This window comes from Mycteria americana, chromosome 25, assembly GCF_035582795.1.
Source record: "Mycteria americana isolate JAX WOST 10 ecotype Jacksonville Zoo and Gardens chromosome 25, USCA_MyAme_1.0, whole genome shotgun sequence".
In the NCBI taxonomy this organism is placed as follows: Eukaryota; Metazoa; Chordata; class Aves; order Ciconiiformes; family Ciconiidae; genus Mycteria; species Mycteria americana.
The window spans coordinates 1,677,209-1,696,331 of NC_134389.1; the positions used below are offsets into that span (position 1 = coordinate 1,677,209).

At 49.3% G+C, this 19,123-nt stretch overlaps 2 protein-coding genes across 2 annotated transcripts; both read right to left on the bottom strand.

Annotated features, from left to right (window-relative positions):
• Positions 1–2,224: 2,224 nt before the first annotated feature.
• LOC142420720 (uncharacterized) lies at positions 2,225–4,174 on the bottom strand. Its single transcript, XM_075524925.1, has 4 exons — positions 4,048–4,174; positions 3,825–3,966; positions 3,147–3,536; positions 2,225–3,083 (listed from the first exon to the last, which is right to left on the bottom strand). Exons 1-4 carry the CDS (start codon positions 4,172–4,174, stop codon positions 2,225–2,227), a joined length of 1,518 nt encoding a protein of 505 aa, XP_075381040.1.
• A 2,580-nt stretch (positions 4,175–6,754) lies between these two features.
• Positions 6,755–8,578, bottom strand: LOC142420726 (uncharacterized). The gene is made up of 2 exons (XM_075524935.1): positions 7,141–8,578; positions 6,755–7,089 (listed from the first exon to the last, which is right to left on the bottom strand). Exons 1-2 carry the CDS (start codon positions 8,576–8,578, stop codon positions 6,755–6,757), a joined length of 1,773 nt encoding a protein of 590 aa, XP_075381050.1.
• Positions 8,579–19,123: the final 10,545 nt, after the last annotated feature.

A 19,123-nucleotide genomic window follows, 5' to 3' on the forward strand; every position in this document is an offset into this window, starting at 1 on the left:
CACCTCAGCCCAGATCCATTTCGGAGGGCCCCGTGAGGATGGCAGAGACGTGGGGGCCATTTCCCCTCATCCTTTTGGGAGCCCAAGGTGGACGCTGCTGTTGGATTGAGCAGAGAGGTCTGCGCTCAGCTCCAGCTTCCCAGGGATCCCGCTCACCAGGCTGGAATGGGAAAGTCTTGAAATCTTTCTGTTTGAAAAGGTGCATTTGAAGGCCATCAAGACCCTACCCTTGAACTCGAGGACATTCAACATTTCCTCTGTCTCAGCAGGACCCATTTTCTGAGGGTCCTGCTTCACTGGCCAGCCCACCCATACCTGAGGCTGGGGAGGCATCTGGGTATTTTGCTTGCTGGAGAATGACAGTTTGTCAGCACAGTTCTCACAGCGCTGGCTGCTATGTTTTGCAGCAGCTTCATCCTGTCACTGCGTCATGCATGCTTGGAGGCTGACAACAGCATCCACCCTCATGGGAGAATGAGTAGAGGAAAGCATAAGTGGGGGGTTTTAGCCAAGAGGATGCATGACAGCAGAAGCAAGCTGCCCAGCCCTGTCACGATGAACATAATTTTGAGCATGCACACAACTCCATTGGTATGGGGACAGGACCATCAGCACCAGGAACGTGAGCGCAGGGGTCTTCCTTCATTTTGCTTTGGACTCCCTCCAGTGGCCTAAGCTCCACTCTCATCACCAAAGGGAAATTTAAGGTCTCAGTGCAATTCTGGCTCTCATGCGTGAAGTGTGGGCAATGTGCTACTGAGCATCACAACGCCTTGATCCTTTCTGTGCATTTAACCTGTAGGGACTTGCACAAAGGGACACCCAGGATTTGCAGCTCATCAGGACCCAGGGTGTGAGGGAAGGCTGTGGAGGCTTTCAGCAAGGGTGGTGAGAGGTGCTCCTGCAAGTGCTGGTGTGCGGAGACCCCAAGGCTGGACCCTGCAGGGACTGGAAACACTGAACCTGTAGCACATGCGCATGTGTGGTACTTGGCACACGTAGGGGAATAGCGTGGCTGGACCCACAGCTGCTGGAGGGGTCAGCATTGTCACAACCACCCCCAGGTTAAAGAGCAGCTTTAATACCTATGTTGGGTAAAGGCAAGGGTGGATGCAAAAGGCTTCATGGTGGAGGCTGCCCCAAATTTGGATCACACTGCCTGTTTTCTGATGCTCTGTCTGGGCCCTTTTCTGCCCTGCAGTCCAGTCACCCTCAGGATGGGCTGGCAGGTCACGTTATCTTTCAGTGTCATCCCTGCAAACACCTCAGTGGATGGTGCCTTGGTGTGTGCATTGTTATGAGAGAGAGAAAAACCTTGGCCAGATCCTACAGTCCTTTTTCCTAGCAGCTTCCTTCATGTACAGCAATGCTAACGTTGATAACAAGGGACATGATGAAGATACTGCGGGTGTAAGAACTCTTCAATTTTTCTGCAGAAGGCAGAAGCTGGTCATTCATGATCCCTCAAGCGTTTGCATGGCCGATGATCCCTTTTATTCCCAATTTTATTTCCTGCTTACCAGTTGTGTGTGCGAGATGGACAAAAAACCCTCTTAGCTTAAAATTTACTCAATGCAAGACTGTAATCACACCTGTCCCCAAGAGGACTAGCCGCTGACTTCAGCACAAATGCTACCGAATGTTTCCTACCATAATTAATGGTTTTCTTGTGATAAATCTAGAGGAATGGAGTACGTAAAACCCCAACTGTGTTTCCAAAGGATGCTGCTGTCTGCACTGGAAATCCCTGTAGCGAAACCCAGAGCTTGTGGTCTGCTCCCTTCTCTGGGAAGGGGAAACCGAAGTGGACCTGTTCCCCAGGTTAAAGTCGCAGCCTTGGTGGACTGTTTCCAAGAGGGACAATGATAATCTGCTTAAGCAAGAAGGTTTCTCTCAAGCAAGATCTGTTAATAACCATCTGCTCCAGCACTGCAGCCTGAAGACGATTTCACATCTGAATGTATTTGATGCGTTATTCACTTTTTGAAAGTAAACAGGGCACTGACAAAGGATAAAAGCAACCTTGCAAAACCAGTTCTTTCTGTACACAGTAATCTTTATTTCCCTTTACAGCGATGGGTGAGAAGAGCCATCTGGGAGATCACAGCACAGGGATGCAGCATCAAGGGAAGACAAGGGAAGAGGACATGCTGGGAGGAAACAGGCAAACTTGGAAGACGGAGACAGGGCTGTTCTTGATGAGTGCCAGGGCTGCCTGTGGCTGTTACTTCTGGTGGCTGGGGGGCCAGTGGCAGGCCTGCTTGGTCTGATGGGACACGATGTTGGGCATGACAAGAGGGCACTTCTGCTGTGTGGACTGGCAGGACCCACCGCTGCCCCCTCCAGAGCTGATGATGATTGTGTGGCCTGAGGAACCGCCACTGCCACCACTGGATCCTCCACTGCAGCATCCAGAGGATCCCCCACTACCTCCACCTCCAATGATGATCTTGCCTCCTGAAGACCCACCACTGGATCCCCCACTGCAGCATCCAGAGGAGCCACCTCCTCCACCACCTGAGCTCACAATGATCTTCTGGCCAGATCCCCCACTGCCACCACTGTATCCTCCTCCCATGCCATAGCCTGAGGAGCCTCCACTGCAGCACCCAGAGGATCCTCCACTACCTCCACCTCCAATTATGCTCTTTGATCCTGAAGACCCACCACTGGATCCTCCTCCCATGCCATAGCCTGAGGAGCCTCCACTGCAGCATCCAGAGGATCCTCCACTACTTCCACCTCCAATGATGATCTTTGCTCCCGAAGACCCACCACTGGATCCCCCACTGCAGCAGCCTGAGGATCCTCCACTACTTCCACCTCCAATTATGCTCTTTGATCCTGAAGACCCACCACTGTATCCTCCTCCCATGCCATAGCCTGAGGAGCCTCCACTGCAGCATCCAGAGGATCCTCCACTACTTCCACCTCCAATGATGATCTTTGCTCCTGAAGATCCACCACTGGATCCCCCACTGCAGCATCCAGATGATCCTCCACTACCTCCACCTCCAATTATGCTCTTTGATCCTGAAGACCCACCACTGTATCCTCCTCCCATGCCATAGCTGGATCCTCCACTGCAGCATCCAGAGGATCCTCCACTACTTCCACCTCCAATGATGATCTTTGCTCCTGAAGACCCACCACTGGATCCCCCACTGCAGCACCCTGAGGATCCTCCACTACTTCCACCTCCAATTATGCTCTTTGATCCTGAAGACCCACCACTGTATCCTCCTCCCATGCCATAGCCTGAGGAGCCTCCACTGCAGCATCCAGAGGATCCTCCACTACTTCCACCTCCAATGATGATCTTTGCTCCTGAAGACCCACCACTGGATCCCCCACTGCAGCACCCTGAGGATCCTCCACTACTTCCACCTCCAATTATGCTCTTTGATCCTGAAGACCCACCACTGTATCCTCCTCCCATGCCATAGCCTGAGGAGCCCCCACTGCAGCATCCAGAAGATCCCCCACTACTTCCACCTCCAATGATGATCTTCGCTCCTGAAGATCCACCACTGGATCCCCCACTGCAGCAGCCCGATGATCCTCCACTACCTCCACCTCCAATTATGCTCTTTGATCCTAAAGACCCACCACTGGATCCTCCTCCCATGCCATAGCTGGATCCTCCACTGCAGCATCCAGAGGAACCTCCACTGCTTCCACCTCCAATGATGATCTTGCCTCCTGAAGACCCACCACTGGATCCCCCACTGCAGCATCCAGATGATCCTCCACTACCTCCACCTCCAATTATGCTCTTTGATCCTGAAGACCCACCACTGTATCCTCCTCCCATGCCATAGCTGGATCCCCCACTGCAGCATCCAGACGAGCCACCTCCTCCACCACCTGAGCTAATAATGATCTTCTGGCCTGATCCCCCACTGCCACCGCTGTATCCTCCTCCCATGCCATAGCCTGAGGAGCCCCCACTGCAGCAGGATCCACCTCCTCCACCACCAGAGCTGACAATGATCTTGCCAGAGCTCCCGCTGCCCCCCCCGTAGCTGCCTGAGCCTGAGCTGCCACAGCAGGAGGAGCCCTGTGCCTGGTAGCTGGAGGAGCTGCCCCCCCCACAGCAGGAGCCCCCGCTGTGGCATCCGCCGGACTGGGAGGACGTTTCATGGCAGCCTCCGGAGGTCTGTCTGGAGCACATCGTTGAGCAGCGACCCTGCAAGAAACAGTATGCTTTTCAATCAAGAGCATCCGTTGTGGTCATGAGAATTTCCCCCAGCCAGAAGGACCAGTGTACAGCCCAACGACATGGGCAGACAGTCTCCAGAACCAAAGAACTTCCTTTCTTCTAAGCGTTTTTTGCTCCGTAGACCCCAGCCACACATAGAGCCTTCTGCTAACAGGAGATTACCAGATTGCTGAAGTTAATCAACCCATCATTTAAAGCCTTTCAGCCCATAGCTGTTCCATCTCCATCTCTGTACTGATGAAACACATGAGTTTCAGTAGCACAGGATGATCATGCTTCTCCTGACATCCACAGGACATCTAAATTCATCAAAGCAACCTTCCTGCCCTTCAAGCCACCACCAATCAGACGTACTTTATCAAAGCATTTATGTTTTGCAAGCATGAAAGTAAGAGAAGAATCGCTCCATTTGGCAGAAACGGACTTACCCTTCTTGGCTCTGACAACGTATACCACAGAGCAAAGCTGAGCGAATGAAGCACTGTGAGATCCAGCAACTTTTATACGTTTCTTGTTTTCCCAAGTGGGAAGTGAGGCATCCAAAGGAATGGTGATAGCTTTATTTACTAAACAAACTGTCCTCCTTCAGCCCACTTGTCCTGACTCATCGAATCAGATCAATGCCTCTCTACTTTATCACTTCCTAGGCTACCTGCAGTTTGGCTGCAGGTATCACGTGAGCTCAGCTCCCGCGGTTGACTTTCAAGGTAGGATTGTGGGACTCCAGCTAGCTGGGAGCCCTCCACTCAAGCTAGGAGATGCTGCTGGGGTGGTGGCTGACAGCAGAAGGGGCTGTGGAGACTCATGTTTATTGTGTGTTACAGTCTATGGAGATGCCCAGGGGAAAGGAGAGGGCTGCACTGGGTAGGACTGCTGTTGCTGGGGCAGCAAAGGAATCTCACATGCCTGGACTTCCCCACTACACCAGTGAAGTGTAGGTCATGATTGTTGTTTGAGTGCACCACTATGGACAGTGGAGAGGTCAGGCAGGCTTTACACTGCCTCTGGGAGGAGGGGTGATGCCTATTTTAGAAAGGAGTTGAAGTGTTGCAGGTAGAGGGTACCAGATCCTCCATCCACCCTGTGTATCAGCATCTTGATGGATGTTAACCAAAAGGGTGAATTCATCCCAGTTCGGGAGATGGCTCTGAAGAAGCAACAAGATCTGAGGATGTGCTGTGCTCCCGCTGTCACCCAGAGAGCCTCTGAAACTTGGCTCCCGGCTTTCTTGGTCCTGGGCCATTTCTGGGTGCAGAGGCGTTCAACAGCAACGCTCCCACCTCCTTGAAGTGGGACCCCAAGCTTTCTGTTAGCACCGTGCAGGCAACGGCAGTGTTTGTGCAGTTCCCAGTCACTGGTATTTTAGCACCCTATGACTTTCCATAATAAAATCCCAGGCAACTCAGCTGTTCCAGTGGCAGCACTGGCTGGAGGAGCTCGTCCAGACATGTTTTGAGAATGCATCCCTGGGGTCCCCAAGGGGGAGAGGACAGAGGGTAGACAGACATGTAAATGTGAAGCTTTTTTACCCACTATAGGTGTGGGTCACTCCTGTCTCTTCTGGGACACTTCCAGGCATCTGTCATCTGCCTCATGTAGAATAGTTCGGGCAGAGAAGGTTTATTTTCCTTTCCCTGTTAATTGCCAGACTATACCACATCAAAGAAATCACTTCCCAGAGGGAAACTCCCTCTGAAGACTCATACCCGGAGCTGTGTTTTATTCCTGTGGGAATGTGGAGATCCCTAGTTAGTCCAGGCTTAGCATCTCAGCCCTTGGAAGGGGCTTTCTGAAGTCCTGTCCCTGCTGCTGGCTCCACTAGGGGTTCAGAGCTGGAGTAAGGGTTGGAGAGACCCCTCATTTCTCTTCCGCAGCTGCTTGGTACAGCTGTGAGCACCAAGAGCTCCTGCATCACGCACGGCAAGGGCCTCAGTTTCACACCTGTAATAGTACCTTGTTAACCCTTTGCATCTTTGCTCTCCTAACCCGTGTAAAACTTCCTTGGGCATTGCATGACATTTTGATGAGGTAGAGAGACTGCAATGTTTAATTTTGTGGTACCTTATCTGAAGGGCAAAATTCAGGATCATGAGTAGCAACAGACATTAAAAGATGACCTAAGAATATTTAGTGAATCCAGCATCTCTTCTACAGGTGGGTTTTCAATGCACTTGTGCTCTGTTATTACAAGAGCATCAGCTCAGAATAAAAACAATAATGGAAATAATGCAAACATTGCGGTATAAAGCAAAATCCAACCACTCAGACAATGAAGCTCTCTAGAACGGCAAGTTTTATTGTCTTGTGCAAGCACTAGAAAATTGAGGCAGATAACAGACATATGAAACAACCGTGGCTGGAAGTTATTGATACACAACACCAGAGGTTCTGGTCGGCTGGAGAGCTGAACAGAAAAATGCCAAGGAAGAGGAGAAAGGAATAATGCAAATATTCTTAAATTTAATAGAGAAAGAAATGTGAGGCATGTTTGTATCTTGGGCTTTCTTGATCTGAGAGTCCATTCTGCAGACACTACTTGTGTTTAGTCTGTGGTGGCCAGGAGATTGGTTGGGTCTGCTGTTGAATGGACAGACCTCCAGAACTTGATAAACCACCTCCACCACCACCTCCTCCAATAGAGGATGATCCTTGGCTCTGGTGGCCTGAGCCACCCCCCCCAATGATGCAGATGGATCCTTGACCCTGGTGGCCTGAACCACCACTCCCCCCCGCTCCTCCTCCTATGCTGCCTCCTCCAATGCAGATGGGGCCTTGGCCCTGGTAGCCAGAACCACCTCCTCCTCCTCCACCACCACCACCAATGCAGATGGGGCCTTGGCCCTGGTGGCCAGAACCACCACCTCCTCCTCCGCCACCACCACCAATGCAGATGGGGCCTTGGCCCTGGTGGCTGGAACCACCTCCTCCTCCTCCTCCTATGCTGCCACCTCCAATGCAGATGGGGCCTTGGCCCTGGTGGCCTGAACCACCTCCACCACCACCGCTTCCTCCACCAATGCAGATGGGGCCTTGGCTTTGATGACCTGAACCACCACCTCCTCCTCCTCCACCACCACCACCAATGCAGATGGGGCCTTGGCCCTGGTGGCTGGAACCACCTCCTCCTCCTCCTCCTCCTATGCTGCCACCTCCAATGCAGATGGGGCCTTGGCCCTGGTGGCCTGAACCACCTCCACCACCACCACCACCGCTTCCTCCACCAATGCAGATGGGGCCTTGGCTTTGATGACCTGAACCACCACCTCCTCCTCCTCCACCACCACCACCAATGCAGATGGGGCCTTGGCCCTGGTAGCCAGAACCACCTCCTCCTCCTCCTCCTCCTATGCTGCCACCTCCAATGCAGATGGGGCCTTGGCCCTGGTGGCCTGAACCACCACCACCACCGCTTCCTCCACCAATACAGATGGGGCCTTGGCTTTGATGACCTGAACCACCATCTCCTCCTCCACCGCTTCCTCCACCAATACAGATGGGGCCTTGGCTTTGATGACCTGAACCACCACCTCCTCCTCCTCCGCCACCACCACTAATGCAGATGGGGCCTTGGCCCTGGTAGCCAGAACCACCTCCTCCTCCGCCACCACCACCAATGCAGATGGGGCCTTGGCCCTGGTGGCTGGAACCACCTCCTCCTCCTCCTCCTATGCTGCCACCTCCAATGCAGATGGGGCCTTGGCCCTGATGGCCTGAACCACCTCCACCACCACCACCACTGCTTCCTCCACCAATGCAGATGGGGCCTTGGCTTTGATGACCTGAACCACCACCTCCTCCTCCGCCGCCACCACCAATGCAGATGGGGCCTTGGCTCTGGTGGCCAGAACCACCACCCCCACCTCCTCCACCTCCACCACCACCAATACAGATGGGACCTTGGCTTTGGTGCCCTGAACCACCTCCTCCTCCTCCTCCCATGCTACCACCTCCAATGCAGATGGGGCCTTGACTTTGGTGGCCTGAACCATAACTGCCTCCACCACCACCACCTCCTCCTCCTCCAGTAATGCAGATGGGTCCTTGTCCCTGGTGGCCTGACCCACCACCTCCTCCTCCACCTCCGCCGCCACCAATGATGGATCCTTGGCTCTGGTGGCCTGAACCTCCTCCTCCTCCAAAGGAGGATGATGATATGTGGGTCTGGTAAATAGCACCACCACCGCCGCTGCAGCTGCTGCTGCCTCCTCCTCCGTGGCAGGACGATCCTTGGGTCTGGTATCCTAGAGATCCTCCTTCACCACTACTGTGGCAGGATCCTCCTCCTCCACCCCCGTGGCATGAACCTCCTCCACCACCAATGCCATGGCCGTCGCCCTTCTGCTGATGGGAACCCATCGTCCCAGGCGTCAGGGAGTCCTCCAAGAGAAAGAAAAAAACCTCAGCAAGCCTCAGCAAACCCAGGGGGAGGAAAGTTTGTGTCACTGCATCTCCCCATCCCCTTCCAAAGGCAGACCAATACATGAAAATGTCTTCTGTTCCCTTTTTGGCCCCCCATCTACCTCTGATAGCTAATGCAAAAGGGTATTGTCGACCTCAGGGATTTATAAATTAAAATGAGTACCAGGAAGGATGTGGGAAGTTTTCAGCTCATTCCATATCCCTTGATCAGGTCTTCTACAGGTCCTCCTCTATCCATATATAACTGGTCTTTTTTTTCTAGGACAGGTGCAACGGTAATCATTCCTTAATAATTCCTTCTTGCAGCATGTTGTCACAGTGGCATGCTACTGCAAGAGGTACGCAAGGTAGTGGTACACCAGAATTACCCTTATCCAAATGTGGTTTGGGAATTTTGAAAGAGCTGTAATGCTCGGCGATAGATATTAATATTCCATGTCATACAAGAAACAAAGAACATCGCTCATAATTTGCATAACAATAACTGCATTGCACTTTGAAATTCTTCAGTCTTTGTTTCCAACGGGTGACTGTTTTATTTCTTCTTAAAAATTAGAAGAAGGAGGAACAGCCAGTGGAAAAGATATCAGCAATGTAAAAAAAAAAAAAAAAGAAAGCAGCTGCACAAAGCTTCAGCGGAATGCTTTAGGTCACCACTTGCAAGGGCTTGATGGGTGCCTGTACCCAAGGCTGAAACCTACAGGGGTGCTGTGAAGTTTGAGCACTTCTTGGGACTTAACTCCCACCACAGCCCACATCCTTGTCTGCTGGCAGTAGTAATTTATATTCCTCTGACAAGCAAGTGACAGCTCTACTAATGAAAAGAATCTACAGGTCAGCGGGCTGAGGTGTCTGAACATGGCAGAAGAGGAAATGGTTCCTCCAAGAAAAAAGGTGGTCAGAAGAGAACCCTTTCCAATTTAGATAAAAGGCTGGAAAACAAGAATAGACTCCCATTTTGTATTTCAGTTCCTTTGTTTCCCACTCTTTGCCAAGTACCTGCAAAACCTCTTTTTCCTGCCCTTTTTCTTAAGATTTATATTCCAAGAGTATTTAAGAGCTGCTTGTATACAGCGGTACCCAGAGAAAGCAAAGGGGCTCCAAAGACCCATGTTTTCCATGTCCCAGCTCTCCCCCTTTTCTGTGTGATTAAGTAATCCCACAGACTGAATCATTAGGAAAGAAAAAATTGACTGTAAATAAGGAGGAATTTTTGGACTATGAGACCCAAAAGCCATATTTACTCCCACCTTTTCCAGTTTAGCATTCCAAGGCTAATCAGCCAAGTTAGTTTCCATCAGTAGCATGAAATATCTTACCGTGTCCCACGGCACAAACCAGTGGAAAGAAGTCAAATGGAGTGAGGAAACCTGGTGTGTGAGAACTTTTATATAGTATCTAGTCCTCCTCTTGGAAAGAAACAATGATTGATTTATTTACCAGCCAAACCCAACCACAACTGCCCACTTACTTGGCATAATCTTGGGCTTGTCATTTCTGATTGATATCTCCCTTCCACCACCTCTTTTGTTTTCAGCTATATTAAAGACATCGGATCGCTCCGCCTACTACGAGTAAAGTGAAGAAATGGGGAAAAGCCGACATGCTCTTGGATTTTCAGAAAAAAACCAAGTGATTTACTTTCATATCCCCCCTACAGAGGGGTCCAACATTCCAGAAAGGAAACGTGAGGGGGAAAAGAGGAACTTTTGTCTTTACAGACATAGATAATTTATTTCTCATTCTAGAAAATGTTTCTGAACACCCAGACGTGGCTCTGGAGTGTCATTATATTGTGTTGTAACTGGCAGATTGGTAGGAATGTATTATATGCTTCTAATGACACCCACGTTATTGCCAGGGGCTGTAGAGACACACATTGGACTCCGGTCCAATGACTTTAAGCTCCCCAAAAGACAACACATGCCAATAGAGCCAGAGGCTGAAGTGATGCAAATCTGGGAGGCTCCAGGTGATTTACAGCCTTGGAGGATTTGACCTACAGAGAAATGGAGGAAAGAAACCCAAACAGCCAAAGAAGCAGTGCAGTGGTCTTCATGTAGACTTGCAGTGGTTTAAGAGCGCCTGGGTTAGGACTGTGACCTTTTTATTTTTAACCACGCTGGCCTGCAGAGACCTCAGCACAAGAGCAGAGGGGCTGGTTTCCCTCCCTGACAGTTATGGCAGTGAGCTGGCAGCGCTGCGAGAGCATGGCCGCCACATCCCATCACATTATGGGAGTCATCCACAGCTGTGCAGGCACTGGGAGAGCCATCTTTGCCCTCAGGGTGCTGGACTGTCATAACTTCATTGGTACTTCCCAGTGTTTTTGCTTAGACTGTGCCTAACATAGCCAGGGGACATGGTCAGCTTACATAATTTACCTCTAAAGAAAGTCCAAAAGCTATTTCATTGCTATGTTCACTGGTAGTTATATACACAACAGCAGTGAGAGATGGTCTGGGCATTGGCTGCATTGTCATAGGCAGAGTGAACGTGGCAGAAAAGGAGCAGTATTGAAAAAAAATCAGGACAATACTGGGAGTTTTATATCCAGTGGGCAGATAAGTATGCAACAGGCTCTCTTTAAACCTCTCAGGAGCATATAAGAATAGGCAAAGCCCCTCTTGCTGAGAGAGTATAATTTATTGCAGACTGCACACAGTATTTTGCCACATTTACTCATGGGTTAAGAGATAAAAGGGGTCATATTTGCCATTCTCCTCTTGTAGTACCTCATCCCTTAACTGTAAGGGCTGCAGGGGAGTTCACTCTGGATATAGAGTTTGCTCACATTTTTCATGTCTTTCTTCTGCCAAACTGGAATTATTACAAAGAGCAGCAGCAAGTTCCTCCAATAAAACCCTCCAGCTCCAGGAAGTTGCAGTGCTGGAAGGATCTTTCACTCAGATACAGCTGATTGAGGCAACCGTAGCTTGCTTTATTATTTCAGAGCCATGCTTCGTGACAGAGAGCCGTAGGCTGTGCCACCCGTATTCTCTGCTAAGTGCCTTCTTCCTTGCTTTGCCCGTGTGCGTTTCCTGCCCTGGAGCATGAGAGCTGCTCAGCCTTATCTCATCTTTGCCCTCAGCCTCTCAGAGGATGCTCCGTCATTCAGCGGTGCCTGTCAGCCTCACCGAACCCCCTGCCACATGGCCACCTTCCTGGGAGGAAGGAGGCATCACCATTGGTGGTGGAGGACGAGGGACCCTCTCCCCAGCACATAGTGCTCTGTCGAAGGCTCTCATCTGAAAGGGATTTCGTGGGACAGCTGCAAGGTTTCACCTGTCAGAGGCCCAAAAAGATATTTGCATTGTCTATTAGAAAAACCTTTGGAAGCCTGAGTTTTCAAACACTTGTAAAAACACGTAATTTGCAAAGCCATCTTCTGGGTAGAAGAATATTCATATCACGTGTGTTTTCTTTTTTTTTTATCCCAGCAAGGAGACAGACAGTAACTGTATGATGTAGAAAATAATGAAATTGTACCATAGGCTGCAACCTTGCCCAGGAACCTAGGAGAGTGACTGAGGCAAAATATCCCCCTATAATTATTGATTTTTATAGAAGCCTTGCCCAAAACACTGTTCATGGCTGCTAGTCAAGAGGAGCGCAGCAGATGCAGTACCTCAGTACCTGGTGTCCCTTGTGTCACTCCCAAGTGATCCTGCACAAGGTAACATAGACAGCCGGCTGCTTGAGAGTATGGGGATGAGTATGCAAGTGGGTAGAGCCAAATAAAGTTAAATAACATAAAAATCACCTCCCCTTCCCACCTGGTCTTTCACTAGGGTTTGGTGCAGTATTTCCTACAATACGACTGCTATGTTTACATCTAGAAACACCCAGCTGAGACCACGCAACTCCTAATGTGATGGAGACACAATTACAGATAAAGGCAAAGCCCCTCTGTGGTGTGCCTGGACCCGGCAGGTAAGTAGGGCAGGGAAGATAGATGTCAAGGGATTCACTGTTTGTCTGAAAACCAAATTAAGGTCTGTGGTTGTAGCATACACTTAGCATATCTAGAACAGCTTGTTTATCTCTGCTATTAAGATCAAGGGCAGTCAGGATGCAGTAGTAAGTGGTTCAGCATGTTCTGGCACATAAAAGATGAATCCTGGCGTTTTAGGTACGTGTGCTGGGGAGTGGGGCATAACAAAGCTTGATTTCATTGCTCTAAATGAGGCTTGTTAGCTTGGCTGGATAGGTCAGAGCAACACGGAGGTGTTGGCACATGCTGCCACTTTGTTAAAGGACTCATTGCAAGCAACAAACCAGTAGTATTTGCAAACTGTTGAGAGACAGCAAGAAAATCTGAATTTGACACCATATTCCTGCATTTCAACAGCAAATTTAAATGCTCACATTAACTGAAATTAGCTTTACAGCTAGTCTCAGTCCCAGCTGAGCTAACTGAGGTCTTTCATCTGTTAATTATAAAAGTGTTTTGCTTCCAACCAACCACTCCTTCCCACTACTGAAGGTCCCTTTTCCCAGGCCTATAACTGTGAGTTTCAGTACACAAGACTGGAAATCAGACAAAGCAGAATTATGTCCCCATTTTATGCACAGGCGAGAGTGATTTGGGAACGTCTCAAATTTGGGACTTAAACCAGAGCTTCAAAGTCTCAGCCTAATGCCTCATCCCCAGATAAAGCTCTTCTTATGAAGGAAAATCACATCGCGGAGGCAGAGCTCCCCAGCATTTGGGGGTCAGAGCTCTCTGTTCTTTAAGTGATTTAATGCAGAGACCCCAAAGAACACTGTGTGCACTAAATATTTTTCTTCACTATGAAGCACAGTTTGTAGCTACCAAAGCTGTATCAGTAGGGTGGAGTATAATTGCCACAGAGGCATATGTGTTCTCATGATGCGTTTGCTCAATACCTCCTGATTATACCCTCCGCGTGGGTTATGAAAGAAATGTGATCCTCACATCCGTCCTGATTGTAGGAGATGGCCACTCTTCTGCTGGATGATGGGTAGCAAATGGGCTGGATGTCGGTGCGACCAAGGCACACTGGAGATCTAGCGAGTTTTGGAAGCCCTCAGATTATTTTCTGTTTAATTCCCTATTCCGGCTGTGCTTTTTGCACATCACAGGCTGGTGGGTAAGGACGGGGAGGTAAAGGCAATGTGGCTGGTGGGATGGTGGATCATCTTCTGTTCCTTGATGTAACCCATCTCTCCCTAAGACTTCAGTTTCTCCCTCAGTAGGTTAATATGGCAAAACATTTAATAAAATGGCCTAATGCACAAAACACCTGTGATGTCCAGCATCCCCATATGACATACATCCAGGCACTGTGGGACACTTGTGCCAGTGAGGTGGACACAGAGCTGGGCACACCCTGGGCAACCCTCAGGGCTATGGGAGCGTGATGTCTCCCTTGTGGCCCCATCTCCTCTCAGCCTTTAGGGACTGGGCTCAGTGGTCCTCAAGAAGGGCAGTGGTTCATGAAGAATATTCAGAACAGCTTTATCTCTTCATCAGCTCACTGCCCCCAAAGCAAGACCTACCCACTCTCCCCCGACGGGCAGCCTGCCCTTGCTGCCAGATGACTTGGTGATGCAAGACTCGCTGCTGGGTATGACAGACACCCAGACAGCCGGTGCAACGTGTGTCGTCGATGGCTGGTGGTGGCCAGGACTGATGCCATGCCTTGTTCGGGGTGGTGGCCCTTGCCCTGGTGCAGTCAGCACCTTCGTCCTGAGGACATGGATCCACCTCTACTGAGCAGAAATTGCTTTTCTCCTTCCCACAGTATCACTTCCTTTTCACACCTGTTTCCTCACTCCCCATCTCTTCAGACAAGGCACAGCCTGCCTCTCTACCCACTTAATCCTTGGTGTCTGATGAGTGCAGGAACTGGAAGGGAAGGATTATTTTTAATCTGGAAGTGTTTCTGCCTCCACCCCTTGGGTTCTGCTTCTATTTTGGGGATCAGAGCTTTCAATCCTTTCCCCTCCTCAGTGCCAGCTCTTCCCCCAGGTCTATCCACTGAGAAATTGCCCTTTTGCCCTTATTACGATACTTAACCATCTATGATCTTGGCTGGGGCTCTTTCTGTGAGTATTTCTCCTAATTTCAGCGTGTGGCGTGATTTGTATCTCTCTGCCAAGGAATGTGGACACAGTGATGATGAGGTTTGTGTACCCCAACAAGAACAACCTTCCCCAATAATTAATATACTATCGCTTTGGCAGTTGAACAGTCCGTTGTCCAGCTGTGGCTTCCTTTCCTGGTTTCACTTTTGTTCGGTTCCTGCAGTTTGCCACATGCATTAAAGGCATGGGCACACCCTGTTTTCGATTTTCTTCTTTCCCCCATCTTAGTTCCTCATTCTTCCGAAGCTCATTGGGAAATTATCGGTGCTACAGTGGGAGTTCGGGAGATAGGAAATAGGATGACTTGGGCCTGCCCTACCGGTAGCAGCAACACCTGCCCAGCACTGCAGCTTTGTGATGGCATGAAGCAAAGCTCACGCTAACACAACTTTGTCTGGCTTTAAATCACAGCATATCACAGAGGCCACATCAAAGAAATGTCCTTGAGATCAAAATGTTTCCAACTGCTCTGTTTAATACCTAACTAAATTTGGTGGCGGGCATGCTTGGATGCTACACTGCACCTGGAGTCTGCTGGATACCAAAAAGCTGATCACCTCAAATGGTTTTTAGCTCTCTAGGTTATGTATGGAAGTGGTATACTTTGCCTCATACTTATATCAAACTTAGATCACAGGATAAACGCTCTACCAAACAAAAGAGGGAGAATATTTTTCAGTTATTTCACTTTTTTCAACCAACGTTTGCTGAATGTGATAAGAAACGGCAGCGTGAGCAAACAGAAATGATTACTTTTCAATAACTGAAATGTCTAGCATTTCCGAAAAAGTGGAAGAATATTTTGAAAAAAAATTATACGTGGGTCTTTACTGTTTCTCTGGAATACCTCAACCTAGAGAGGAGTCTTACCAAGTAAGATAGCAACAGGCAGCTAAAGCAAAAACGAGGAGAAGTAAAAATTGAGCAACAGCCCTGCTACATTAGAGATGCAGATCTCTTATCACACCCACAGTCTCATCACTGAGAGATTTTGTAATGACAGCAAAGATTGGAGCACAAAGAAGAATGTGATGAAAGGCACCGCAGTGCTGCAGGCATGGTGCCCACTGACACCATAGTTCCCTTCCCCTCCACGGCTCTGGTGCCGGCAGCCATGAGGTGAGATGGACCTAGGCACGAGCTTCACGGTGGAGAACGAGGAGGAAAGCAACAACGCATCCCGCGTCATGGGAAGTACCTGGTTTCTGAAAGCTCATTCTTGGTTTGCTTGCACATGCACAGCACCCGGCAGAGCCTGAGCATAAAGCAACCTAAATCCCACAGTAAAAAGCCACTACCTTCCTTCAAACGTCAATCTTTGGCCCCTATTGTTTGTATAATCCCAGTTCCAGTCAAATGAGCCCATTAGCTCTGATATTGGACTTCCCACATGTTAGATGGTGACCAGAGAGAGCCCCAAGACCATTGCCACCTCATTAGGTGGGAGAAGACCATTTCCTTCTGTTTACAGATGGGGAATGAGATACAGAAGGGACCACCAGCCCACACCCACCCCAGAGTCCTGCGGGGTGGCTGAAGCCAGAGACATCACCTCCCAAGCCAGACTTCCTGCCCTGATAAGGGAAAATGTGGTTTGCCAAGTAATTACAGGACATTCAGGCCGGAGATGACTAATTCATTCAGCTCAGGGCTGTGGCTCAGAGACATCCATGCTTTTGGAAACGGGACGTGACAGGACATTCATGGGAAGCATCTGCCCACTGTCCAACCCACTGGCATTGGGTGCAAGCAATATTTTAAAGTCCTTTGGCTTTACTGAAGCTATTCCTGGGTTGTGGCAGTGTGAGAAGAGCCAGGCCTTTCATTTGTTCATAGCTTATTCACACATGTCCTGGTTTCAGCTGAGACAGAGTTAATTTTCTTCGTAGCGGCTGGTATGGGGCTATGTTTTGGATTTGTGCTGAAGACAGTGTTGATAATACAGAGATGTTTTAGTTGCTGCTGTACTAGTCAAGGACTTTTCAGCTTCCCGTGCTCTGCCAGGTGCAGAAGAAGCTGGGAGGGGACACAGCCAGGACAGTTGATCCAAACTGACCAAAGGGCTATTCCATACCACATGACGTCATGCTCAGTATATATAAGCTGGGGAAGAAGAAGGAAGGGGGGACATTGGAGTGATGGCGTTTATCTTCCCAAGTAACCATTACGCGTGATGGAGCCCTGCTTTCCTGGAGATGGCTGAACACCTGCCTGCCCATGGGAAGTAGCGAAGGAATTCCTTGCTTTGCTTTGCTTGCGTGCACGGCTTTTGCTTTCCCTATTAAACTGTTTTTATCTCAACCCTCAAGTTTTCTTACTTTTCCTCTTCCGATTCTCTCCCCCATCCCACCGAGGGGGAGTGAGCGAGCGGCTGCGTGGTGCTTAGTTGCCGGCTGGGGCTAAACCACGACAGTCCTTTTTGGCGCCACGACAACACAGCAGGCTCTCCTCTTAGAAGGTAATCCTGCTGTCTCCCAGTAAGCCCAAACAGGCAGATCATGCCCTCATTAACTCAACATTTCAAGATCTTCTGAAAGGGAACAGCATCCACTGCAAAGGGGAGTAAGAAACGCACGTGTTTTTGTCTTGTTTCACTGCCTGCAGCACTAAATATTGGAGCAAGTCTTTATTTTATCCTACTTTGCACCAAGCCTTTTATCTTCACATGCAGGAGTTTTGCAGAGCCCATGCACATCACCCCATGGGATTGGGTTACAGAGGAGACTGGGGTGGTGATAAGGTGATGGCCACTGCCTCAGCACCTTGTTCCCCAGCAGAACCTCCTCAGCAGCGGGCATTTTTCTCATTCTCTCCGACAGGGAATAGAAGCATTTCTGAGATGCCAGGAGAGCTTGCTTGAAGAACACATCATTTGTCACCTAGGCATCAGCAGCACTCAAAATGCGTCACGGCCAACCTCATTTTAGTGTCTATGGATCCATGGTGACAAGGGCTGTGAGCAGGACAAACTCCTTGGGAATACAGTTGGAGCTCCTCATCACCTGGCATGTTTAACTGCATAGCTTCCTACTTCTATGATCCACCCAGCTGCTTAGTGGGTCATCTGCCCAGTTTTTACCTATGACACGGATGCAGCTTCCTTCCCATATTATTCAGCTGGTTTGCACCAGCCCATTAAAATTACAGTCTTCAAATGGAAAGTCTTAATTGCTCCATTCATTATCATCAGTGGTCATATCCGACAGTTAATTTACTTGCCTGGGAACTCCCCACAGGCTTCACAAGAGAGCTTTTAAATGAAATCAAGATTAGCTGGTCTGACAGTAAGGTGAGGACAGTTGGAGTAAGGAATGCCACCAACACAAGGGACCCCTTCCAATGACCCCAGCTCATGGCACCATTGGGGCATTTACTGACCATGCAGCTGCCCTGAATTAGGACACAGGGTCCATCAGAACCAACACTGATTTTAAGTTGACAACTTCAGAGCAAGGGGAAGTCTCATGGCTCCAGGGCATTGTAATTTTTAAGAATTATGGAGAATTTCCCCTTCACCAACAGCTGATTCTTAGTTACTTACATATGTCAGTAGAGGACAGCAAACTCATGACCTGTTTTATAGGACACATAAGAAACATGATGTTCTGCATGGGGTAGGGACACCTGAAGAAGGTCTCCTTATGACTCACATTTCAGGGGGAGAGTCCCCCCAGATTTTCCTCCTAGAATTACACATACAGCACATCTGTATGGCAATGCAGGTCAGCCCTCCTCACTCTGCTCAGCCTCATCCTATCAGCACCACCCAGAGAAAGCTAAAGGGAGTTGGGGAGAGAGGGAGAAACACAGTCTCTTCAGACTGCAGTAAACCTTATTTCTGCCTGTAGTGAAGTCTCGATATACACAACCAAGTGCAGCAATGAAACAGGATTTTCTCCTTTCAAAGCCTCCAGCTGTTGGTAACATCCCCATAGACACGAGCAGGGCAATGATAAGACAGGCATACGCATAAAACGATGGTATGGACAGCCGTGTATAAACTCCCAGAAACTCAAGTCAAATAGCAAGTTGCTCAGGAGTGGAAAGGAGTTGACACATTTGGATCAGGGATCTTGCAAGGTCTGTGACCTCCACAGCCAAGGAAGATTTAGAATTTGGCCTTTGCAGCTGAAACTCTTTGTTTCTCACAGTAATCTGATATTAACATTTACCAGGCTTACCACTTCTTTCCTTTTAAGGCTGGCCCATTTCTCCACCACTTTGCTTAGTCATGGGCAAGCCAGTACCACCACATAGGAGTCCCTAACATCATATAGCTGCTTTTGTACATCTGCACTGCTGGCAGGCGGTGCATCACTTTATCTCTGACTTTAACACCGGAAGTTTGTCATCGGTGCAGCAACTTGCAAT